At 49.6% G+C, this 26,350-nt stretch overlaps 1 protein-coding gene across 1 annotated transcript in view; it reads left to right on the forward strand.

Annotated features, from left to right (window-relative positions):
• LOC126253296 (cell division cycle protein 27 homolog) overlaps positions 1–26,350 on the forward strand; it is a 209,982-nt gene that overhangs the window by 19,870 nt on the left and 163,762 nt on the right. Inside the window, exon 3 of the mRNA XM_049954526.1 lies at positions 15,454–15,601. Within this exon, the coding sequence (XP_049810483.1) occupies positions 15,454–15,601 (148 nt within the window). The remainder of the gene's footprint in view (positions 1–15,453; positions 15,602–26,350) is intronic.

A 26,350-nucleotide genomic window follows, 5' to 3' on the forward strand; every position in this document is an offset into this window, starting at 1 on the left:
CTGGTCGAACCACAGTGAACAATGTTATTGTAGACCCTCTTGATATCTCCAACACTTAGGACCGATATTTTGCAGACATTGTGAGTTCCACCCACTACCATCCTGCCTTCCTCGTTCTGGCACGGGCCGTGGAGACAAGGACGATATCTTTCCCCTCCCAGAATAGTGTGTGCTACAATACTGCTTACTATGAGGGAGCTCAAACATGCACCGCTCCATGAAGGACATGGCCACGCAGACATGTGACCTCAAATTTGGCTCTGGGGTTGTGAATTCACCCAGTGTGAAGGTAGCATCACCGTCCCGCTGTGCACCAAACTGTCAAACTTTCACCTCAAGGGGCAAAGCTACCCACTACACAACCGGCAGGCAGGAAAGGACAGGAGTAGTACTCCCGAGAAGACTTCCTCCATCCCTCCAGCCAAACAACACCCAAGTCTTCCTCTAACCAGAAGGGCTCGAAGAAGTCCGCTAAAGACAAACGGTCTTCTCCTTCACCAACCCGAAGATCCTGCTCGACTGTGTTGCCACGTGGTCACTTGGCCCGGCGAGCCTCTGTCTCACCGGTATGCACCACCAACCGTTTTTCGGCGTCAGGCTCCACAGACTGACCACACAAGCATGCCGATGCTTCTGTGGACCCCACGGAACAGGATCCTCTTGCTTCTGTGCCCTGTAGTAGTGACTGTCCACCGGCTGTCACTCGGGGGCCGCCGAGTTGACACCCCTACATCTCTTCCTCCTCATGACTGACCCCCAATGGAATGTTCACGGCCTTCCATCCCACGAAGAGGATTTGTGGCTGCTTCTAGCATCACAGCATCCCCTTGTACTCTGCCTTCAGGAAAGGAATTTGCGCCCTCAAGACCACTTTGAGGTTTCACATTACTTCCCGATTCGTTTTTACCTTCCCCCTGAGGTCGGCATCCCATCTCATGGGGGCGTCATGCTGCTCATACGGGATGACCTTCATAGCCAACCCATCTCCCTGACTATCCGTCTTCAAGCTGTTGCCATTCGTCTTTTCCTTCCCCACATGACTTTCTCCCTCTGTAACATTTATGTACCCCCATCCTTCGATGTCCCCAGAGCAGACTTCCTTCAGCTTATCGGGCAGCTGCCTCCCTCGTTTTTGCTATTCGGTGACTTTAATGCGCATCATCTCCTTTGGGGTTCTCCCAGGACCTGCCAGAGTGGTGCCCTCATGGCTGACCTTCTTAACCAACTCCATCTCGTCTGCCTTAACACTGGAACACCCACTTTCCTTTCTGACTCCTCGCACACCTATTCCCATTTGGACCTATCCTTTTGCGCTGTTCAGCTTGCCCATTGTCTTGAGTGGTCCATTCTTTCTGGCACCTACTCGAGTGACCATTTCCCGTATGCTCTCCGTCTCCTGACTCCTACCCCATCCACTGGACTCGCATTCGGGAGGACGACGGTTCAATCCCGCGTCCGGCCATCCTGATTTAGGTTTTCCGTGATTTCCCTAAATCGCTCCAGGCAAATGCCGGGATGGTTCCTCTAAAAGGGCACGGCCGACTTCCTTCCCTAATCCGATGAGACCGATGACCTCGCTGTTTGGTCTCTTCCCCCAAAAAACCAACGAACCTACCCCATCAACATGCATGCCCAAATGGCAGCTTGCTAAGGCTGACTGGCAGCTTTACTCCACCTTGGCGACCTTCAAAGAACAAGATTTCCCCAATTGTGATGACCAGGTGTACTATTTCACCAATGTTATCCTTACTGTCGCAGAACGTTCCATTCCGTGCACTTCCTTATTACCACATTGTGTTCCAGTCCCTTGGTGGACTGAGGCATGCTGCGATGCAATTCGTGCACGGACACATGCTCTCTGCGTTTTTAGCTGCCACCCTATGCTGGAAAACTGCATTCATTATAAACAGGTGCATGCATAGTGTCGTTGAGTTCTTCAGGGTAGCAAAAGAGCTAGTTGGGTTTCATTCTTTTAACAGTTCCACACCTTCCTCTGTCATGTGGGCTAACCTCCGACGGCTCTCTGGAACCAAGATCCATTCCCCATTGGAAACGAGTGGAGGCGGCTCGGGTGATACCCTTCTCTTCTCCGAATCATGAGTACTACAATGCCACCTTCACTATGACGGAGCTAGATCGTGCTCTTAGTTCATCCTGGTCCTCTGCCCCAGGACCAGACACTGTCCACATTCAGACATTGCAGCACCTCTCTCTTGTGGGCAAGCACTTTTTGCTTAACACATACAACCGCATCTGGGCTGAGGGCCCATTTCCTGGACGCTGGCGTGAAGCAACAGTCATACCGATACCTAAGCCCGGTAAGGACAAAAACCTTCCTTCTAGCTATCGCCCCATCTTTCTAGCCAGCTGAATTTGCAAGGTGGTGGAACGTATGATTGTTGCCCATCTGGTGTGGTGGCTCAAGTCTCACCATTTACTCACGAATGCACAGTGTGGATTTCGAGCGTGCCGTTCTGCAGTTGACCACCTCATTACTTTGTCCACCCATGTCATGAATGGTTTTCTGCGGAAATACCAGACTGTGGCCATGTTTTCAGATTTGGAGAAGGCCTATGACAACTGCATGTGGGGCTTCCATGGGTGCATGCCATGTTTTCTTCGGGCATTTTTACAAGACCGAGTTTTCAAGGTGTGTGTGGGTTCTGCCTTGTCGGGCACCTTTATCCAGGAAAATGGTGTGCCTCAGGGTTCCATCCTGAGCATTGTCCTCTTTGCTATCACCATTAACCCTATAATGGCCTGTCTCCCGCCAGGTGTCTCCGGCTCCCTTTTTGTCGATGGTTTTACCATCTATTGCAGTTCTCCACGGACCTGTTTCACTGAGCGACGTCTTCAGCACTGTCTTGATCGTCTTCACTCCTGGAGCATTGCCAATGGCTTTTGCTTTTCCACTGACAAAACTGTCTGTATGAATTTCTGGCGGTGCAAATGGTTCCTCCCACCATCTCTACATCTTGGGCCTTCCGTTCGTTGACATTACGAAATTCCTGGGGCTCATGCTCGATAGGAAACTCTCTTGGTCTTCCCATGTGTTTTACCTGGTAGCCCGATGTACGCAGTCCCTCAATGTCGTATGTGTCCTCAATGCTACTTCTTGGGGTGCCGATTGAACCACCCTCTTATTTTTGTACAGTTCCCTTGTCCATTCGAAACTAGACTATGGGTGCTTTGTTTATGCATCTGCATGGCCACCCCTTTTACACCGTCTCACACTATCCATCATCATGGCTGGGAGAACGCCTTTTACACCAGCCCGGTTGAGAGTCTGAACTATCACTATCCTATCACCGTGATTTCTACTCAACAGGTATGCATGCCCTTTGCCTGCCATGCGTGGCCACACTTCCTATGCCTCCTTCTTTGATGATTCCTTAGATCATCAGTATGGGACTCGTCCCTCTTCTCTGTTACCTCCTGGAGTCCGCTTACGCCACTTGCTATGGCGGTTTAACTTCACGTTACCTGCAACTTTCCCAGTGGGTGTGAACCCTTCACCACCTTGGCTTCGTGAAGCGGCTCATTCGCTTCCTAAGGACACTACTCCATCCTCGGTCTATCGCCTTCACACGTTACCTGCAACTTTCCCAGTGGGTGTGAACCCTTCACCACCTTGGCTTCGTGAAGCGGCTCATTCGCTTCCTAAGGACACTACTCCATCCTCGGTCTATCGCCTTCAGTTTCAAGATCCTCGCGTGGAACTTAGCGATAGTACCTTTGTGTACACTGATGACTCTCAGACTGATTGTGAAGTCGGCTGTGCCTTTGTCGTTGGCACCTGTGTGTTTTGATATCGGCTTCTGGCACACTCCTCAGTATTTACAGCTGAGCCTTTTGCCTTGTATCAGGCCACAGAGTACATCCGGCGACACAGCCTTCCCAATTGTGTCCTCTGCTCAGACTCACTCAACGCCTTCCAAAGTCTCTTTGCACTGTACACAGGTCCAGGAAAACTGTCACGTACTCACCCTTGGTGGAGCCAGTGTCATGTTTCTGTGGGTCCCTGGTCATGTCATTCCGCCAGGAAACAAGGCTGCTGATGCTGCTGCCAAGGCTGCAGTCCTTGTAGCTCAGCCTGCGAGTACCTCTCTTTCCTCCGATGATCTCTGCATTGCCGCCTGTCAGGTGTGGTGTCCCTTTGGCATCGCCAATGGTCCTCCCTTCATGGGAATAAGCTTCGGCTTGTTAAGCCTCTCCCAGTGCCTTGGATGACCTCCCCTTGGCCCTCTCACCGGGAGGAGATTAATTTTACTCGGCTGTGTATAGGGCACTACCTTTTTAGCCATCGTCATTTGCTCAGTGGCGCTCCCACATCACTTTGTACGCATTGCCCCCAACTTTTAACTGTCCGCCATTTCCTGCTGGAATGCCCTTTTTTTACCAATTTATGTTCCAGCTTGGGTTTGTCATCTGATTTATCAGCCGTTTTAGCGAATCACACGTGGGCTGTCGACCGCGTTTTATTGTTTATCCACCGAAGCCATATGGCGAAGGCCATTTAATTTTTGGAGCTCTATTTTTGTGTGGTGTTTTTTAGCCCTTTCTCCATGTGCCTTTTTTTAGCTGTCTCCTATTCTGTTCATTGGGACTGACACATAGTCGTTTCCCTTATCTCTGTGTTTGTGTTCTATAGTTTTGACTTGGGTGCATATGACCCCAGTTGTTTTTTTTGCACCCTGAAACACAACAAACAAATCAAATATGCACTCTCTTCATCTCGGTCATTCGCTCCAGGACTGGACGCCATTCACATTCTGACGTTGCAACGCCTATCTCCTGAGGGCTTACACTTTCTCCTCCAGACATACAACCACATTCGGACAGATGGCCCTTTCCCTGGTCGCTAACATTAGGCCATAGTCATTCCCATACAAGCCTGGTAATGACAAATACCTTCCTTCCAGCTACTGCCCAGTTTCCCTCACCAGTAGCATCTGCAAGGTGATGGAATGTACGATTAATGGTTGGCTGGTGTGGTGGCTCGAGTCTCGGCATCTCCTCACTAACGGCCAATGTGGATTCTGTAGACATCACTCTGCAGTTGATCGTCTCATCACCTTGTCAACTCACATCATAAAATTTTTTTGCGGAAGCGCCAAACTGTTTCTGTGGTTTTTGATTTGGAGAAGGCACATGACACCTGCTGGAGGATGGTTATCCTTTGTATCATGTACAAGTGGGGCTTACAGGGTCACCTGCCCCCGTTTTATCCATGAATTTTTAAAAGACTGTGTTTTTGAGGTACATGTGCGCTCTGTCGGACACTTTTGTGGAAGAGAACTAGGTACCTCAGGGTTCTGTGCTGTGTCGTCTTATTTGCCACAGCCATTAACCATATTATGGATTGTCTCCTACCAGGTGTCTCAGGCTCTCTTTTCATTGATGTCCTTGAATCTACTGTAGCTCTCAACAAATCTGTCTTCAGTGATGTCTTGATCATCTTTACCCATGGAGCATCAACAATGACTTCCGCTTTTCCTCTGACAAGACCGTGTGTCTGAGCTTCTGGCGGTGCTGGGAGTTTCTTCCCCTGTCCCTACATCTCGGCCCATTCCTTCTTCCATTCATCAACAAAATGAAATTCTTGGGACTCATGTTTGATAGTAACTCAGTTGGTCTTCCCAAGTGTCTTACCTGGCAGCTTGTTGTACTTGCTCCCTCAGTATTATACATGTTTTATGCGGTGCCTCGTTGGAAGTGGATCGGACCATCCTAATCTGTTTATACAGGCCACTTGTCCATTCAAAACTGGATTGTGGATGTATCGTATATTCATCCCATCTGTCTACCTTACGTTATCTTAACACAATTCACCTTGTTCATTTTGTACTCTTCGCTTCCTAAGGGCACTACTGGCCTGATGTGTCGCAGTGAGTTTCTTGCACTTCATACATGGCTTCGGGACATTGTCTTTGTCTACACCGACAGTTCCAAGATTGGTCATGGTGTTGCATGTGCTTCTGTGCTTGGTGGTGATCATTTTCAATTTTGGCTTCTTGACCAGTGCTCGATTTTTACTGCAGAGCTCTTTACGCTTTATCTGGCCACCCAGTACAGCCAGCGAAACGGCCTTCAAACTGTATCATCTGTTCAGATTCTTTCAGTGCTCTTTAGAGCCTTTGTACACTGTACTCAGTCCATCCTATAGTAAAACAGATTCAAGAATGCCTCCATTCGCTTACTGTGGGGTGAGCCAACATGATGTTGCAGTGGGTACCTGGTAACATTGGCATGCCAGAGAATGAGGCTGCTAATGCTTCTGCAAAGGCTGCAGCTCTCTTCCCTCATCCTTCTAGTTATTCCATTCCCTTGGTTGATGTTTGTGTTGCTCTCTGTCAGCATGTAGTATCTCTTTGGAGTGCACAATGATCTTTTCTCCAGGATAACAAACCCCCGGGACATTAAACATCTCCCAATAACGTGATCAACTTACTCTCGGCCCTCACGCTGCGAGGGGGGTCATTTTATTCTGAGTGCGTATAGGAAACTTGGTTTAGTCACGAGTCACCACCATTTATTAAGTGGCAACCGTGAACCGTGCCCCCCTCTGTGCATACTACTCTCATCCTTTGACGTTGTGCCACTTTCTGATCTGTTGCCCATTTTTTGACTGTTAACAATTATGTCTATGTTTGCCTCTATTTTGTCGGATTTTTAGCAGATGATATGCTTTCTGTCGATCGCGTCTTGCTTTTTATTTGCCACAGCAGCATGTCGAAGGAAATTTGATCCCCCCCTCCCCTCACTTCACCCTCTCAGCCCCCTCACGTGGACATCTGCCAACTCAACGGTGTTTTGAGAAATTTTCCCTAAGGTCAACCTTGTCCTTAGCTGCTACTCTTTCAAAGTTGCTAGATTGGGTTTTTGCCTTTTTCCCTTCAGGTTTTTTTAGTATTTGTTTTTTCTTATGTTGTGATACTGGTGCTAATGACCTTAGCAGTTTTGCGCTCTAAATTGGTGGATTTCAGAAATTGCTGTGGCCATTAGAGATTGCAGATGGGCTCTCCACTGCTAAGAGCGACATCCATCAATGGAGCACCTCGTTACTATTAAATGGCTCCATGCCTGAGCCCACTACCTAATGAAATGACAGAAACAAGAATGCTAGGTCACTACCATTAGACTGTGAACACCCCCCCCCTCCCTTCGCATGTTTTTGGGAAAGGTTCAGTGCCTCTATGGACACCAGTCACCACAAGTGAACCTGATGTCTCCGTGAATGCTGTTGGTTACATTGACCCCCGTGCTATCGCCGAACATTTTGCTCTGCATCATTCTCGAGCCTCAGCATCTGAAAATTACCTGCTGACTTTTCCTGTCCTCAAACAGCGGGTGGAGCAAATGTTCTTAACTTTCACGGTATGGCATCTGGAGCCACATAATGATTCAGTAAGTGGAAATTCTTCAGTGGCCTAGCTTTGTGCCCTGACACAGCTCCAGGGCCAGACTGCACCCACAGCAAAATGCTCAAACACCTGTCAGTGGAATGCCAATGTCACGCACTTGCCATTTCCAACTATATTTGGAGTGGGGTTGAGTTCCCATCTCAGTGTCAAGAAAGAGTGATCATACTGGGACCGGGTAAATACCACATAGAGATGAACAGCTATTGCCCAATTAGTCTCACTAATGTTCTCTGCGAGTTGCTTGAACATATAGTGAACTGGCAGATGTGGTGGTACCTTGAATCTCGTGGTCTTTTGGTTCCATCCCAGGGTATTTTTTATGAAGGGCATTCTACTGCTGACAATTTGGTCTGCTCGGAACCTGCTATCTGACAAGCTCTCGCCTGCCATCAACACCTTATTGCTGTGTTCTTTGACTTACAAAAGACTTACAACACCACATGGCATTGTCACATCCTTGTTACCGTACTTGAATGTGATCTCCAGGATCTGCTCCTGATTTTTGTTTGGAACTTTTTGTTACACTGTACTTTCCAGATTCAGGTTGGTGCTTCCCACAGTACAACCCCATATACGAGGCAGTGGGATCCTACAGTGCTCTCTGTTGAGAGTACTTCTTTTTCTAGAGGCTGTCAATGGTCTAGCTGCAGCAGTGACTACTACAGTGTCACCCTCCCTGTACGTTGACAGTTTTTGTATTTACTGTTGCTCCTCCATTGTGGGTGTTGCTGAACACCGACTGCACAGTGCCTTACGAAAGGTGCAGTCCTGGGCTCTCACGCTTAGTGTCAGTTTTGTCAGTTGGAAAGATGTTCTTCATACACTTCTGTCATCATTGCACTGTCCATCCACATCCAGAAATCCACTTCTACAACCAGTTGCTCAATTTGGTGGAGTCTTATCGCTTTCTGGGACCGTCGTCGATGCCCGATTGATGTGGCTTCCCCATCTTTGCCAACTTTGCTGCGAAAGTGCGGGTCACATCTTAATACTCTCAGCTACCTCAGTCACACCAGTTGGGGTGCAGACCATTCTACAATTTTATGATTTTATGAAGCTGTGGCCCTATTCATCCTGATTATGGGAGTCTGGCATATGGCTCAGCATTGTCTTCAGCATTGCAGATGCTGAACCTGATATACCATTTGTGGTCTGTCTTGCAGCAGTTACTTTTCAAACTGGCCCTGTGGACAGCCTACCTGCAGAGGCTGGGGTCCCTCCACTACAGATCAGGTTCCAAAAACTGCTGTGCTGATACACATTCACCCTTCCACTGGACATCCAAACTACTGGGCCCTTTTTCTTGGTAAGGAGATCCAACTCCCACACCAGCGACTCAGGATGGGAGTCAGAAATGCAGACGGAGGGACTGACCATGTAGTTTGCCCTCTTTAACTAATCAATCAAATCCAATATCACACAATCCAATAACTAATCATCATCAAAAAAGGAAAACAGAAACAAACATAAAGTTGCAAAGCAGACATTTTTAGTGAACTCTCCAGGAAGGTCGGACAATGATTGCCTTGTGGGACTGTGGTAAATCCAGAGTTGACAAGCAGGCTAATCAGTGCTGCAATCCATATTATCTGGATATGCTTTACTGATTACATTCGAACATTTTATGAAAAGGAAAATTCACCAAACTATAAAATTTTGAAACAGAAATTCCCTGGCCAGTGTTCACTTTCAGGTCAAATTTCAGTACTGCCGATACACACATATGAAAGTATACACACTATCCTAACCTTTGGAAGTAATGATAATTCCTTCATCAGGGAGCAGAAAAGGAGAGTTTGAGGATAGTCAACAAAAGAATGGGCTGGTGAGTAAGGCTCTGGGGTTGGAGGGACACAACAAACTTCCAAGGAATTGTGTGGTCAGTAGGTGTAAACTAACACCCAAACCAAAAAGATTGTGTGGGTATTACAAAGGGCAGTGTAAATAAACAAATGAAAGCAGAAAAAATGCTTACTGTTAGACCTGAATTACTGAAGAGAAGTATAAATTTAAACATATTCAGTAGTGATTGCTTCAGAGGAAAACAAAAACAAACCTTCCAGTCACAAAAACATGACCCTCATCAAGGAGAAAGAAAGGAAGAGCAGCAACAAAGGGAAGAAAATAAGACATGACGCTATTAGATGATTCAATACCGACAACTTCGCATGGTGGAAAGTCTGATGTGGAAATTCAAATCTTAACAAAAGAATGTGTTCTCTTCCTCCTTGTTAGCATCTAAATAGTAAACTATAATGGATAGAAAAGTGTTAGAGAGGACACATAGTAAATGATAGTAAATGGCTTCCATATCGCAAGGTAAAGTTAATAGATTCAAAAATGTTATGGAAGAACTGAGCTTCTAATAACAGATAAAACCCATTGGCTTTTATTTGTAAGGATTCTGTTACTAAGAAGCATATACTCTTGTGATAACAAGCGACAATTTCTTAACCTTCAGTCAACAACCTGCAGTACTAGCACTGCAATCTCAGATCTTTTTGCCCCAACTCATTTTGTAAGTACAGTGGTTTTTTTTTTTTGTCAATATTTTAGGAAACAGTGAAGTACAATTGTTTAAGATATACACTTTTATTACAGGGTGTATACGACCCGGGAGATCCGGGAAAAACCTGGGAATTTTTTCACCTGGGAGAAAACCGAGAAAAATCCGGGGATTTTTTAGAATTCCGTGAATTTTTCATTGTTTTAGTTTTCAGTTAAATTTTTGTAATTTTCAGTGGTAAGAACTGTTACTCTAACAAAGGATATTACTGTATCCCGTTACTGCAGAATAATACTACAGCACTAAAACATGAACGAGAGAAAACAAAAACAAAAATAAAACTTAAATTGCAAAGAAAATGTGCCATAAAAAATAACACAGTGCTCGTACAAGCGTCTGCCAACAGCAAAGTGTGTCAAAGGCTTTCGGAAGACTATGCAATGCTTCATAACAACAAATTGCCTTTGATGAGCTTGACGTCACAACTGTTTACATTAGACTCATTTAATCAGTTAAGAGTGGGCTTGTGCACACGCGCAGTTGAGTCGCGTATGAGTAGTACCTTCTCCCGCTTCTGGCTACAGCAATGTGGCTGTTGGCTGTGTAAGCAGCAGTAGCAGCAACCAGCCACATGATACCCGGAAAAATTTTAATGGTGCACCCAAGCTGTTAGATTCATGCGTGTGCAGCAGGCCCGGATCTAGTGGGGAGTGAGGGCAAACTGGGGTATCTGAACCAGGTGGCAATTTCGGGGGCAGGGGCAAATTCATATTCTTGAGAAAAAAAGTGTTTCATAAAGCACCCAGCATCCAGCGCACTTCGTTCTATCGATTATTCATATGATTTTGAAACGAACCCCTGCTTGTTTTTGAACACATTCTAAGTTGATTTTTGCATGTGTGCGTAGTGTACGTGATGTCTCTGCCAGGGGAATCCTCGTCACATCTAGAAATAAACTTTCCTGCAGACAAAACGGGACGGGGCTATACGAACTGAGCGAAATAAAGCCGGACCGGTGAATGCCAAGTGCTGCTTGTTTATGTGGTTGATTTGGTTTGCGAATGTTCAGCCTTGTTATAATTGCTAGCGAAATCCATAGATTCAGACTACCAAAGTTTTTATTAAATGACTAACAGGTAAGAAAGATTACATATTATCTTCTCGGTGTATCCAAGAAAGTGAAATTGTGACAGAAATCTTTTGACCTGATCGCTACATGAGACAGATCCAGTTGTAGTCCCCAGCTAGCAGCTAAAGTTCCATTCTGAGAGTAGCGCGGAAAACGCGTTGTACGAACACATAATAACGCCTAACCGGAGAATAATTGCTGGATAACTAAACCAGTGATTGTGGCAGGGTTAGTGAAATTAACTGGAGAATGAGTTTTGACAGTGGTAGGAATAGTTACAGAATTAGTGATGACAAGACTGTTTGTTACCAACAAGGAAGGAGAAGAAACGGGGACATCACACAAATTATGGAAGAATATGACGATTCCTAATTTATACTAAAATTTCGTTCTACTACTTTTCGGTCTCGTGCATGAGAAACTGAGCGTATGAATTTTGCTTGTAGTAGGCCAAATAGGTATTTTGTATTAGTACTTCGTGAATTATATTCTGACATATTATAAAAATGATAATTATTGCCAAAACAGTCTCGCTTATTAGGCGTGTGTGACAATTTCTGAAATATTAGAAAGGCCTATTTTGGTTTCTCCAGCACACAGTGACAAAATAGACGTAATCAGATCGAGAAACCACACCAATCTTGGGTACTATTTGTATTAACAGCTTTTTCTTTATTAGACAACGACCTTTTCACGTTTCATGTAGCAAAATGTTTGACGAACTTTGATAAGGTAATAGTCCTTTCGCAGAAAGGAAAGCACGCCATGTAAAGCTGTAGCAAGATTAGACAGAAAAATAACTAGGACCTAAGGATTTATTTAATTTTGTCACAGAAGAGCAAGTTATTAGCTAATAGGCAATAAAGAGTCCAGTTTTTCTGAAGAGTTCTTGTTCTCCTGGTTACAAATAATCCTATCCAGTATTAATTGTGAGGGTTTTTTTACAAAAAGAAAGGGGGGGGGGGGTTGGGCAGGATGTCAAACCGGTCGATTGGGAGCAGGAGAGGCGCTACAGGACATACACGTTTGAGTTCCACAGAGCGAAATATAGTGATGTACGATATAACAATGTTGTTTGAAGATGCGTGGCACCTCACTGCACACGTAAGACCAAATAACTTGTCTTACATATCTTCGAAGATATATCTTTTATGTATCAGACTCTTCAGAAAGATGTGCACTACAAAATGAACTTATTATTTTTGAAAAGTAATTTTTCTTAATTTTTGAAGTTCTGATGCGCAGAGCAGTCTGAGTTATAGTTGGGGGGGGGGGGGGGGTAGTCTCCACACGACTCGTTCTTACATTTAGTGATTTTTCTGTTTCCTTTTCATTTACTGCTCTCACGTCACATGAAAACAAGACAGATTTCTGTGGCTGGGAGCTATCAAGTGAATTAAAATACATTCACATAATTACGGAAGGGTAGACTACGTACTAGTTTCAGATTTTATTTTATTTCCACTTTTCTGACAGTCAAGCATTAATCGCTTTGCAGAACAATGAAGTTATTTTTGTCGGTTTGATAAATAAATTTGGCTTTTATTAAGCTTTCCTGCTGAGGCAGTCAATTTATTCCACACTATTGGCTAGTTTCAACTGTTCGCTGCATTTCAGGTGCACGTTTTCATCTTCTAGCACGTATGGCATTATGCCATAATAAAGAACCAAACATGAGATAATACAGTACAGGTACTCCAAGAAAATTTACGTCCCGAAAACCACACTGAAATGCTTCATATCTGGTCGAGGCCTACGTCATTGAGAATTTGGACATACAAATGTGCACTGTAAGACGAACTATGCATTTTAGTGTGGTTCACGAAATTCTGACGCTCTTGGAGTATCCTCTGATGTCTTGTTTCTTTTATGACATAATGTAAGCTCTTTTAATGTTTTACACATACGAACATAACTGGCTTCCTACATCACAGTAGCTGCGCAAGCGCGATGACGTCTCTTATCTGGCACTCTCTGACAGCTGCTGAAATGAATCTAACAGGTCATGGGAAAATATTGCGAGTTGTTGTTAGGAAAGCGTTATTTTCAAAGTAAATTTCCTTTTATGCAAGATGAACTATGTGCGAGAATGTACGATGGATTTCTTAAATCACACAGTGTTTGGTCTCTTTTTTTTAAAAAAAATCAAATCTTTGATGACGAGCTATTTAGAAGAATTTCGAGCCCAGAAGATCAGAGATTTATGTTGGTATTAAAAATTTTGCTGGCGTATTTGTGTGATGTATATTAAAGTGTAACATGCGCTAAACAGAGCAACATTAGGGGCCTATAAGTGAAAACTTAGCTTCTCGTGTAGCTTATTAATCTTTGTTTGAGACAAATATATGCGAAAGCTTTGCTTTTCTTGTAGCAACACTATGTATATTAATTTAAGCCATTAACTTTTCCTGTTCATGGAATTCGTATTTATACTTTAGTAATATGAAAATATGCAGCGTCAGCGTACATGTTGCTGCATATGAAAGATCTTTTTTCCCCCTGAGTATCGTTTTCCAAAGTGCCGGGAAATTCTACTATTCTGTATAAAATCATATCCTATCAAAGGATAAGTTTTACAGTTCTGAGGGAAAGTATACTGTCACTTAACATGGCAATAGCGTATTTTCACCCGGGAGAAAATGTATTTTTAACTGGGAGATCCGGGAAAAATCCGGGAATTTTCTCTCCTTGTCCACGTATACACCCTGTATTAACAATTTAGGAAAAATTGAAGTCAAATTGTTACAAAATAAATGATAAAAATATTCAATAAAACTAATTTTTTGACATTTTTTCTAAACTACCTTGTAACTTATTTTGTAATGATGATTAAATTCTTATAAAATTCAAAAGGAATAAGATAACTAATCAACATAGGTAAATGGCAAGTTACAACTAGATTAGGCAAGGCAGGTAATACTTTATTCCGGTTGACATTGAAAGCACATACATTTCATTTTCATGTGTTACCCAGAAATAAGCAATTTGCAGGTCTCTGAGGACTTACATTTATGTCATTCGTGTACCGGTTTGTGTGCGTGGAAGGGGGGGGGGGGGTGTTCAGCGTTAGCAGGCTGTGGAATCCCCAGAACTGCTCTTACTTCTGTTCGTAGATTAGATTCGTGGTTAGCCTTTTGTTGGCCATCCTCAGTTCCAGGAAGGAAGGGCTTCACTAATGCAATTATTTCAAAAAGTTGGATCGGCTCACTTGTTCACTGTGTTGTTATTGAGCCGATGGAGGTACAAAGGCATTTATTCCAGCATCATCCTGTATTCCATAGAAATAGTGCATTGGCCATAGTCTAACACCTCTTTTCATTGAATGACTAACACACAACTTGTCGAAAACAATAATATGTCTTTTCCTACATTGTTGATATTCCTATCTGGAGTTTCCATTGTTTGGTAATCGCGAAAGATTTACACTTTCCATTTGAAGGGAAATAATGTATAATTACATAAAATTGTGGGCACTACACATCACTTCTAAGCACTGTAGTAAAAAATCTTGTAATGATTAAATGTCTGTCTCAGAAATTGTTGAATTTTGAAAGCTCTCATTCTGTCTAGGACACATGAGATTCCTTTCTTTGGAAGTGACCCATATTTCTGATTATCTTCCAATAATTCCCCATATCCTGGGAGGAGTGTTTCCTGATACAGACATTTTGTCAGTGGCAGCCTGTAAGTCCACATGACTTCTCTTAAGAGTTCTCTGTGCCTTCTAGCTATCAATACTGCAAAGAGACTTACTGATGGAAGACTTTCACAGCAGATTGAGAAACAAAACTTTGTGCATGTGTCAGATTCATTGGAATGTATTCAAAAAAAGGACAAGGATAACAGCAAGCTGAGCATCTCGAAATCATTACAAACCAATTTTCTCATGCTGTTTACATGTGCAGTATTTATTTATAATTTTCTTCATTTTATTTTTCACAGTAATAAATTTTGAAAATTTCACCATTGATATTGTGTATTTAATTACTTCTTTAGATCTTATTCTTCATATACACTGCACCGTTAATAAAGTTCACCCATTATTTTTTAAATACTGCCATGACTAGTAATTATATTGGAAGCACATATATATTTCTTCTTGTCACAGATAACTTATTTATGATGCATTAAGTCTCATTTGGAAAATGTGTCCATCTCCAGGTGTTGTATTAAAAAATCCACACAGTCCCTTAATAAATGGGTTGAGCAACTTAATAAATGGATTGACCAATGAAACAAGAATTAAAGTAACAACACTTAACCTAAGGATGCAAAGTGTTAATGACTCCATCAACTGATATACCATTTTTCTTCACATTCTGTAATTTTATATCATCAAATATATGTAGCATTAATGTTTTAAGAAAGCCCCCATAATATGTGTTGTTTTACAGTGGATTCAGATGAAGCACTGTTCCTGCTAGCAACATGCTATTATCGCTCAGGGAAAACTGGTCAAGCATATTCAGTGTTAAGGAGGAAAGGACCAACTTCTGCAAAATGTAAATTCCTTATGGCAAAATGCTGCCTTGATCTTCAAAAGTAAGTAAATAGACACTCAGGATTCTGAATTTCGGAAAGAATGTTAAACTGCTTGATGTATTACTTTAGCGGAATAAAATGTCTCACTGGAATGTCTATAGCTTTGAACCACAGAATTAAATTTTTTGTTTGAATTGAATAAAATAAACATGAAAGAGTGGTTGATATATTTTCTTAATGTTAGCATCTCTTTGTAGTTACATATTGAAATTTTGTGTGTGTCGATTGGTTACCTGTGACTCCTCGCAATTCTACAGATTAATGTGAATTGTATGGTGGAAGGTAGTTAATAAGTCAGATGGATTTGTGCATTTCATTTAAGATGTGCCAAAGATATCTGGACTCACGCAGCTCCAGTAAATCATCATAAATATTATGGAAAGCTTACAAGAAAGAATTGAAAGCTGTCTGTGAATTCTTGAGAATAACAGATTTGGCTTATTTTTTGATACTGTTGAGATATTCCTTCCGTTATTATGTTTGGACTGCCATGTATGTAAACACTCTGTTGAAGAGTATGTTGTTAAAACTGCTGTTGTGGTACTCTCATTAGGACTGGAATTAAAGAACTTGTCCAGGCACACAGGTGTAGGCTTCTTGGGGTTCCCCTAAATTGTGCAAATTTAAATGGCGTGGTGGCCCCTTTGAAAAAGACCTCGTCAATTATTTTTCCAGCCTTGTGCAATCTTATACTGTGCTCTATCTATAAAATCCATATTGTTAAATTCTAATCTCGTTTCCTTCATTTTTATGTATTTTTTTCCTTGCTTGTATATGAAATATTTGTTACTGTAACCTGTTGTGACATGCTTAGAATATGTAAAAGATGTTACATGTCTTTTCTCCATTTATTGCACCACAGAGTAGATGTGTTTACTAACAATTAATGTATTAATGGAAGTTTATTTTATTATTAACAAACTTTAATTGCATAACAGGAAGAAGTGATGTCTAGTTGTCAGCTGAAATTAACTACTGTGTCTCTACCCAGCCCTGTTCAATCTCTCCCCTCCCCTCTTAGCGCCTCCCCCGTTGGCACCTCCCCTTCCCCCCGTTGGCACCTCCCCTTCCCCCCGTTGGCGCCTCCCCTTCCCCCCGTTGGCGCCTCCCCTTCCCCCCGTTGGCGCCTCCCCCTCCCCCCCGTTGGCGCCTCCCCCTCCCCCCGTTGGCGCCTCCCCCTCCCCCCGTTGGCGCCTCCCCCTCCCCCCCGTTGGCGCCTCCCCCTCCCCCTCCCCCCGTTGGCGCCTCCCCCTCCCCCCCGTTGGCGCCTCCCCCTCCCCCCGTTGGCGCCTCCCCCTCCCCCCGTTGGCGCCTCCCCCTCCCCCGTTGGCGCCTCCCCCTCCCCCCCTTGGCGCCTCCCCACCCCCCGTTGGCGCCTCCCCCTCCCCCCGTTGGCGCCATGCCCCCTCCCCCCCGGTCGGCGCCATGCCCCCTGCCCCCCCGGTCGGCGCCATGCCCCCTGCCCCCCCCCGGTCGGCGCCATGCCCCCTCCCCCCCCCGGTCGGCGCCATGCCCCCTCCCCCCCCCCGGTCGGCGCCATGCCCCCTCCCCCCGGTCGGCGCCATGCCCCCTCCCCCCCCGGTCGGCGCCATGCCCCCTCCCCCCCGGTCGGCGCCATGATCCCTCCCCCCCGGTCGGCGCCATGCCCCCCTCCCCCCCGGTCGGCGCCATGCCCCCTCCCCCCCCCCGGTCGGCGCCAATACACTCCCCCCCCCGGTCGGCGCCATGCCCCCTCCCCCCCCGGTCGGCACCATGCCCCCTCCCCCCCCGGTCGGCGCCATGCCCCCTCCCCCCCCCGGTCGGCGCCATGCCCCCTCCCCCCCCCCGGTCGGCGCCATGCCCCCTCCCCCCCCGGTCGATGCCATGCCCCCTCCCCCCCCGGTCGGCGCCATGCCCACTCCCCCCTCGCCGCCATGCCGCTCCCCCCTCGCCGCCATGCCCCTCCCCCCTCGCCGCCATGCCGCTCCCCCCTCGCCGCCATGCCCCTCCCCCCTCGCCGCCATGCCCCTCCCCCTCGCCACCATGCCCCCCGGCTCCTCTCCCCGCGCCACCCCTGGGCTCCTCTCCCCGCGCCCCCCTGGGCTCCTCTACCTACCCCTCGCCCCCACACACCCCCTCCCCCCTCGCCACCCTCCTTGCCCACCCTCCCCCCTCGCCTCCCTCCTCGCCCACCATCGCCCCTCGCCCCCCTCCCCCCTCGCACCCCACCCCTCTCGCCCCCCTCGCCTCCCCTCCCCCCTCGCCTCCCTCCTTGCCCCCTCACCTCGCCACCCTCCCCCCTCGCCACCCTTCTCGCCCGCCTCCCTTCTCGCCACCCTCCCCCCTCGCCACCCTTCTCGCCCGCCTCCCTTCTCGCCCGCCTCCCTTCTCGCCCGCCTCCCTTCTCGCCCGCCTCCCTTCTCGCCCGCCTCCCTTCTCGCCCGCCTCCCTTCTCGCCCGCCTCCCTTCTCGCCCGCCTCCCTTCTCGCCCGCCTCCCTTCTCGCCCGCCTCCCTTCTCGCCCGCCTCCCTTCTCGCCCCCCTCCCCACCCTCTTCGCCCCCTCCCCTCCCGCCACCCTCCCCCCTCCCTTCTCGCCACCCTCACCACCCTCGCCCCCTCGCCACCCTCGCCACCCTCGCCCCCTCGCCACCCTCGCCCCTCTATGCACCCCGGTGCCTTACTCGCCCCTCGGCACCTCACCCCCTCCAACCCCCCTCCTGCCCCTCGGCGCCTCACCCCCTCCATCCCCCCTCGGCGCCTCACACCCTCCAACCCCCTCGGCGCCTCACCCCCCTCCAACCCGCCTCGCCCCCTCCGCCCCTCGGCACCTCGCCCCCTCCGCGCCTTGCGCCCTCCACCCCTCGGCGCCTCGCCCCCTCCGCCCCTCGGCTCCTCGCCCCCTCCGCCACTCGGCTCCTCGCCCCCTCCGCCCCTCGGCTCCTCGCCCCCTCCGCCCCTCGGCTCCTCGCCCCCTCCGCCCCTCGGCTCCTCGCCCCCTCCGCCCCTCGGCTCCTCGCCCCCTCCGCCCCTCGGCTCCTCGCCCCCTCCGCCCCTCGGCTCCTCCCCCCTCCGCCCCTCGGCTCCTCGCCCCCTCCGCCCCTCGGCTCCTCGCCCCCTCCGACCCTCGGCTCCTCGCCCCCTCCGCCCCTCGGCTCCTCGCCCCCTCCGCCCCTCGGCTCCTCGCCCCCTCCGCCCCTCGGCTCCTCGCCCCCTCCGCCCCTCGGCGCCTCGCCCCCTCCGCCCCTCGGCGCCTCGCCCCCTCCGCCCCTCGGCGCCTCGCCCCCTCCGCCCCTCGGCGCCTCGCCCCCTCCGCCCCTCGGCGCCTCGCCCCCTCCGCCCCTCGGCGCCTCGCCCCCTCCGCCCCTCGGCGCCTCGCCCCCTCCGCCCCTCGGCGCCTCGCCCCCTCCGCCCCTCGGCGCCTCCGCCCCCTCCGCCCCTCGGCGCCTCCGCCCCTCGGCGCCTCCGCCCCCTCCGCCCCTCGGCGCCTCCGCCCCCTCCGCCCCTCGGCGCCTCCGCCCCCTCCGCCCCTCGGCGCCTCCGCCCCCTCCGCCCCTCGGCGCCTCGCCCCCTCCGCCCCTCGGCGCCTCGCCCCCTCCGCCCCTCGGCGCCTCTCTTTCCCCCTCATAGTGCTTCTCCCCCACTGTATATGTGCCTCCTTCCTGTGTGCCCCCAAAGCCACTCTACCTGCCTCACACCCTGCACTGCCACTTTGTGCCCACCCCATATCCACCAACTCTGCATCCCATTCCGTCACATTGTCCAGTCTGCACCTGGCCCACTTGCCAGGATGAGACTGGCACAGCATCTAACGGCAGTCACCTCCCACCAGTATGATCCTAGCCTTCCTGCCCTCAGTCTGCACAAAGCCACCACCCACCCCATAGTGTGCCTGACACCAATGGCACACACTGCAATGTACGCCCCTCCCCCATCCAAACACAACTCCTTTCCTGCCTACCCTCTCTCTGCCCACTCCCCAAGGTCACATCTTGCCTGCATCTCCCCAGTCACTACACCGTTCATGACATTTCTCGTTGTACCACTTAGCCCCTATGCTCCCACCCGCTGCCATCCCTCTTTTACTGTATTTTTAATTGCTGTTAGTACTAACTAAATCTATTCTCTGCAGCACACTACTTTTTTCGTATAGCACTCCAACGAGCGAGAGTGAACAGTTGTGGAAGGGGCACCACCTGTTGCACTCTGTCCCCCTGGAAACACTTTTGCAGCTACCTACCAGCCTGGTTATTTCTCTCATCTGAATTTACTATTTTCAGTCCACTGATGTTCACTATTTTTTAATCTTTTGACTTTTACTATTACAGACCACCTCTCCAGCCATCTAGAACCCCCCTGCGGGTCCGGGGTAAGAATAGGCCCGAGGTATTCCTGCCTGTCGTAAGAGGCGACTAAAAGGAGTTTAAACCGTTTCGGCCTTCCGTGTGATGGTCCCCCTTGGGGTTTGACCTCCATTTTTCAGAATTCTACAGAAGTACGAGCCTTTTGGGGAAGGACGCCTTACGTGGTGTACCACTGGTCCTCAGTGCACTAAGACCTTGGCACTCAGCATTGTACCGGCGTTGTAACCATACCCACTATTCCTCAAATTGGGCCTAAACGCCTGATGGGTTGTACAAGTTACACCCATAGTGCATCCCCATCTGCACCTACGATCATGATGGACTTTCCATGGCACCAGAAATCCAGCACGGTAGCCAGCCCGTTGTGGTGAGGTCGTCATGTACCCTCTAGGTTGTAGCCCCCTGACAACACAGGGATCGTACTGCCGATACCTGAGCTGCACCCTCCCCACGTCGGCCAAGGAGTAGTTGCCCGTCTCCTTGGGGCATCAGGACTCCCGGCAACGGTCATCCTGCCAGGTGGCCCTTGCTGAGGCTGGGTGGCACCCGTGGGGAGAGCCCCTGGTCGGAGTGGGTGGTATCGGGGCGGACGTTTCGCAGATGAAACGTCAACACGTATCAGGTCGCTCTGCGGCCGAGTCTTTCAAAAGGAAAGGTACTGTTTCTAGTTCCGGTTCTCCTGCCATTTCCCCCTTGGCCACTCCCTGGGAGGAGGGACAGGCCCGCCGGCTTGGGGCGAAGTACTTCCCCCGCTATTTGGTCTGTTCTCGAACCGATGGGGGGACGATCACCACCTCCAAGCCCATGTTCTTTTTTCAGCACATTGAGGACATCTTCGGGGAAATCGAGGCTCTCAGTAAGATGCGTTTGGGGTCCGTTCTTATAAAGACCACCTCCGCCACACAGTCGGCGGCGCTCCAGGCGTGCGACCGCCTAGGGGACATCCCAGTGTCCATTGTCCCGCATCTGGCACTAAATAGGACGCAGGGGGTTATTTTTCATCGGGACCTCCTGCTGCAATCTGATGAGGAGCTCAGGGCCAACCTGGAGCGCCGAGGCATGCATTTCGTCCGGTGAGTCCAGTGCGGCCCCAAAGACCGTCGCATCGACACCGGGGCCTTTATCCTCACCTTCGAGGGGGACGTTCTCCCGGAGAAGGTAAAGGTGATGTGCTACCGGTGCGATGTGCGACCTTACGTCCCGCCTCCTATGCGCTGTTTTCGGTGTTTGCGCTTTGGGCACATGTCGTCACGGTGTGAGGCTGATGCCCTTTGTGGTGATTGTGGACGTCCTCTTCGTGAGGAACATACATGCACCCCACCACCTCGGTGCGTTAATTGTCCTGGCATCCACTTGCCTAGATCCTCAGACTGCCCCGCATATCAGAAGGAGAAGAAGATACAAGAACTCAAAACTTTGGATCGGCTCTCTTATTCTGAGGCCAGGAAGAAGTATGACCGCCTCCATCCCGTGCCGTTGACCACTTCGTTTGCCTCAGTTGTGTCCACTCCTTCCGCAGTATCCTCACCCCTATCCTGTCCCCCCCTCCGCCTCCTCCCCCCATCTGGGGTTTCTGCCTCTGCCTCCCAAATCCCTCCCTTCCAAATCCTCCTCCCCCGTGGCCCCCGCCTCTGCCTCCCAAATCCCTCGCTTCCAAATCCTCCTCCCCCGTGGCCCCCGCCCCCTCTGCCCCAGGGGCCACCCTTCCTCCTCCTCTTCCCCCCCCTCCCCCCCCCCCCCGGCCGCCTGAGAAGCGATCCTCTTCTCAGGCGTCCATCAGGGAAACGTTCCGGACCCCAGCTTCCGAGGTCCGGCGTTCCAAAACAGACCCCGCGCGTGAGGACCTTCTTCGGGTCCAGCCCACCATCCCTGTGCCTCCTCGGCCTTCCAAGAAGGCCTCCAAGAAGAAGTCTCTATCCCCCTCTCCACCCCGGCGCGTTTCGTCTGACGCTCCATCCGTGAGTCGCTGTTCCCGGCTGTCCTCAGTTTCGCTGGGACGCTCTGCTGCCAGGCGCTCTGCTGGCCTCTCATCGGCAAATGATGCTGCCCCTCCTACACAACCAGGGACAGCGGCCGCAGCTGGCGACGACTCGATGAAACCGGATCCGCCTCCAGCCGGTTGTAGTGTTGTTCCCTCGCAACCTGGCCCTCCGCGGCCGTCGAGGTGACCAGCTCTTCCCCCGTCTCGTTCCCCCCCTTTTTGACTAGCGATGGCCTTGTTACATTGGAACATAAGAGGTATTCGATCTAATCGGGAGGAATTACAACTGCTCCTCCGCCTGCACTGTCCGCTCGTCCTTGGTCTCCAGGAAACCAAGTTGCGCCCGACTGACCGTATTGCCTTTACCCACTATACCTCCGAGCGGTATGACCTCACCCCTGTGGACGATATCCCAGCTCATGGTGGGGTTATGTTGCTTGTTCGGGACGATGTCTATTACCATCCTGTCCCATTGACCACCCCACTCCAAGCAATAGCTGTCCGTATTACTCTTTCTGCTTTTACTTTTTCAGTTTGTACCATCTACACTCCATCGTCATCTGCTGTTAGTCGGGCTGACATGATGCACCTGATCGTTCAGCTTCCTCCGCCGTTTTTATTGTTTGGCGACTTCAATGCCCATCATCCCCTTTGGGGCTCTCCTGCATCCTGTCAAAGAGGCTCACTCTTGGCGGATGTCTTCAACCATCTCAATCTTGTCTGCCTCACTACTGGCGCCCCAACTTTCCTCTCGGACTCTACTCATACCTACTCCCACTTGGACCTCTCGATCTGTTCTACCACTCTTGCCCGTTGGTTCGAGTGGTATGTCCTTTCTGACACCTATTCGAGCGACCACTTCCCCTGTGTCGTTCGTCTCCTGCACCACACCCCATCCCCACGTCCTTCGAGCTGGAACATACCGAAAGCTGACTGGGGACTTTACTCCTCCCTGGCGACCTTTCCGGACCAAGATTTTCTCAGTTGTGACAGTCAGGTCGAATACCTCACGGCTGTTATCATCAATGCTGCCGAACGAACGTTCCATTCCTCGTACGACCTCTTCTTCACGTCGCGTTTCCGTCCCCTGGTGGAACGAGGCTTGTAGGGACGCTATCCGTGCTCGATGACGTGCTTTACACACCTTTCGCCACCATCCTACGTTGGCGAATTGTATTGGATACAAACGACTCCCGAGTGCAATGCCGTAGAGTCATCAAAGACAGCAAAAAAGCTTGTTGGGCCTCTTTCACCAGCTCCTTTAACTGTTTTACTCCCTCTTCTGTCGTATGGGGTGGCCTGCACTGGCTGTCGGGCATTAAGGCCCACTCCTCAGTACCTGGCCTGACCTCAGGTAATGCGGTCCTCGTTGATCCTGTGGCTGTCTCCAACGCCTTCGGCCGGTTTTTCGCGGAGGTTTCAAGCTCCGCCCATTACCACCCTGCCTTCCTTCCCAGGAAAGAGGCAGAAGAGGCTCGGCGACCTTCCTTCCACTCGCTGAATCTGGAAACTTATAATGCCCCCTTTACTATGCGGGAACTCAAACGTGCTCTTGCACTGTCCCGGTCCTCTGCTCCGGGACCAGATGCCATTCACGTTCAGATGCTGGCACACCTTTCTCCGGCGGGCAAAAGCTTCCTTCTTCGTACCTACAATCGCGTCTGGACCGAAGGTCAGGTCCCCATGCGTTGGCGTGATGCCGTCATTGTTCCTATACCCAAACCCGGGAAGGATAGACACCTTCCTTCTAGTTACCGCCCCATTTCTCTTACAAGCTGTGTCTGTAGGGTGATGGAGCGCATGGTTCATGCTCGGTTAGTTTGGATTCTTGAATCTCGACGGCTACTTACTAATGTCCAATGCGGCTTTCGTCACCGCCGCTCCGCTGTTGACCACCTTGTGACCTTGTCGACATTCATCATGAACAACTTTTTGCGAAGGCGCCAAACGGTAGCCGTGTTCTTCGATTTGGAGAAGGCTTATACCTGTTGGAGAGGAGGTATCCTCCGCACTATGCACAGGTGGGGCCTACGCGGTCGCCTGCCCCTTTTTATTGATTCCTTTTTAACGGATCGAAAGTTTACGGTACGTGTGGGTTCCGTATTGTCAGACATCTTCCTCCAGGAGAACGGAGTGCCTCAGGGCTCCGTCTTGAGCGTAGCCCTTTTTGCCATTGCGATCAATCCAATTATGGATTGCATTCCACCTAATGTCTCAGGCTCTCTCTTTGTCGATGACTTCGCGATCTACTGCAGTGCCCAGAGAACATGCCTCCTGGAGCGCTGCCTTCAGCGTTGTCTAGACAGCCTCTACTCATGGAGCGTGGCAAATGGCTTCTGGTTCTCTGAAGAGAAGACGGTTTGTATCAACTTTTGGCGATATAAAGCGATCCTTCCGCCATCCTTACATCTCGGTCCCATTGTTCTCCCATTCGTGGAAACAACTAAGTTTCTAGGGCTCACGTTGGACAGGAAACTGTGTTGGTCTCCGCATGTCTCTTATTTGGCGGCCCGTTGTACACGTTCCCTTAATGTCCTCAGAGTTCTTAGTGGTTCATCTTGGGGAGCGGATCGCACTGTCCTGCTTCGCTTGTATCGGTCCATAGTCCGATCGAAGCTGGATTATGGGAGCTTCGTCTACTCGTCTGCTCGGCCATCCCTCTTACGCCGTCTCAACTCCATCCACCATCGGGGGTTACGTCTTGCGACCGGAGCCTTCTACACTAGTCCTGTCGAGAGTCTTTATGCTGAAGCTGCCGAATTACCATTGACCTACCGGCGCGTCGTACTGCTGTGTCGGTGTGCCTGCTGGCTGTTGTCTATGCCCGACCACCCCTCTTACCAGTCCTTCTTCGCCGATTCTCTCGACCGTCAGTACGGGTTGTATGTGTCTGCCCTGCTGCCCCCCCCGGAGTCCGCTTCCGTCGCCTGCTTCGACAATTGGATTTTGCCCTCCCTACCACCTTCAGAGAGGGTGAGAGCCCGACACCACCTTGGTTCCAGGCTCCGGTTCATATTTATCTCGACCTCAGCTCACTCCCGAAGGAGGGTACTCCGGCTGCAGTGTATTGCTCACGGTTTGTCGAACTTCGTGTTCGACTTGCCGGTCACACCTTTATTTACACCGATGGCTCCAAAACTGACGATGGTGTCGGCTGTGCCTTTGTCGTCGGGGCCGCCACCTTTAAATACCGGCTCCTTGACCAATGTTCGAGCTTTACGGCCGAGCTTTTTGCTCTCCATCAGGCCGTTCAGTATGCCCGCCGCCACCGCCATTCATCGTATGTACTCTGCTCTGACTCACTCAGTGCTCTTCAGAGCCTTGGAGCTCCCTATCCGGTCCATCCCTTGATTCAACGGATACAGCAGTCCCTCCATTCTTTCGCTGATAATGGTTCTGCTGTCAGCTTTCTGTGGGTTCCCGGACATGTAGGAGTGCCTGGGAATGAGGCTGCGGATGCTGCAGCCAAGGCTGCAGTCCTCCTGCCTCGGCCAGCCTCTCATGGTGTCCCGTCATCTGACGTTCATGGGGATGTTTGTAAGAGGCTTGTGTCGTTGTGGTGGGATGCTTGGTCATCCCTCCAAGGAAACAAGCTCCGGGCAGTAAAATCGCTCCCAACTGCTTGGACATCCTCCTCCCAACCATCTCGGCGAGAGGAGGTCCTTCTGACCAGGTTGCGGATTGGGCATTGCCGGTTTAGCCACCGCTACCTGCTCTCCGGTGACCCAGCCCCGCAGTGCCCTTGTGGTCAGGCATTAACAGTGCGCCATGTTTTATTGTCGTGTCCCCGCTTTAGTCAATCTCGTGTTGTCCTGTCCCTGCCATCTACTTTACCAGATATTTTAGCTGATGACGTTCGAGCAGCTGCTCGTATTCTGCGTTTTATAACTTTGACTGGCTTGTCCAAAGACATCTAACCTTTTTACTTCTTTTATCTGCATCTTTGTCAGGTCTTTCTGGTGTCCCCCCATCCCCTTGAGTTTTACTAGATTCCATGTGCTCTAACAACAGTGACTGGGGCGCTAATGACCTCAGTAGTTACAAGTTCTGGGGAGCCCTCACCTGCTCTCCAACCTGACTTATATGTTTTTATCTACTGTTTGGATCCTTAAACTTCCAACCAACTAATCAATTAGCAGCCAACAGTATACAAATGTGCCAAAATATATTTTATAAAATGTACACTTGTGAAGAAGTCCTGTGGTTGAGATTCTGTTCTCTGTGACTTATGACTGGGGTCAGCTGAATTGGGCCATCTGCAGATTTACAGCTGGAATAAAGAGAAATGCAAACATTAGTTATTTCCTCTCATCTAAGCTATTTATATTACTTAACAGCTAAAATGTTCACCCAGTCTCAGTTGCAGGTTGCCTTCCTCATAGCTTCCAGGAAAAATAAAAATTTAATTTTCAGTACTTCATATAATT

Source organism: Schistocerca nitens, chromosome 4 (genome assembly GCF_023898315.1).
Source record: "Schistocerca nitens isolate TAMUIC-IGC-003100 chromosome 4, iqSchNite1.1, whole genome shotgun sequence".
NCBI lineage: Eukaryota > Metazoa > Arthropoda > Insecta > Orthoptera > Acrididae > Schistocerca > Schistocerca nitens.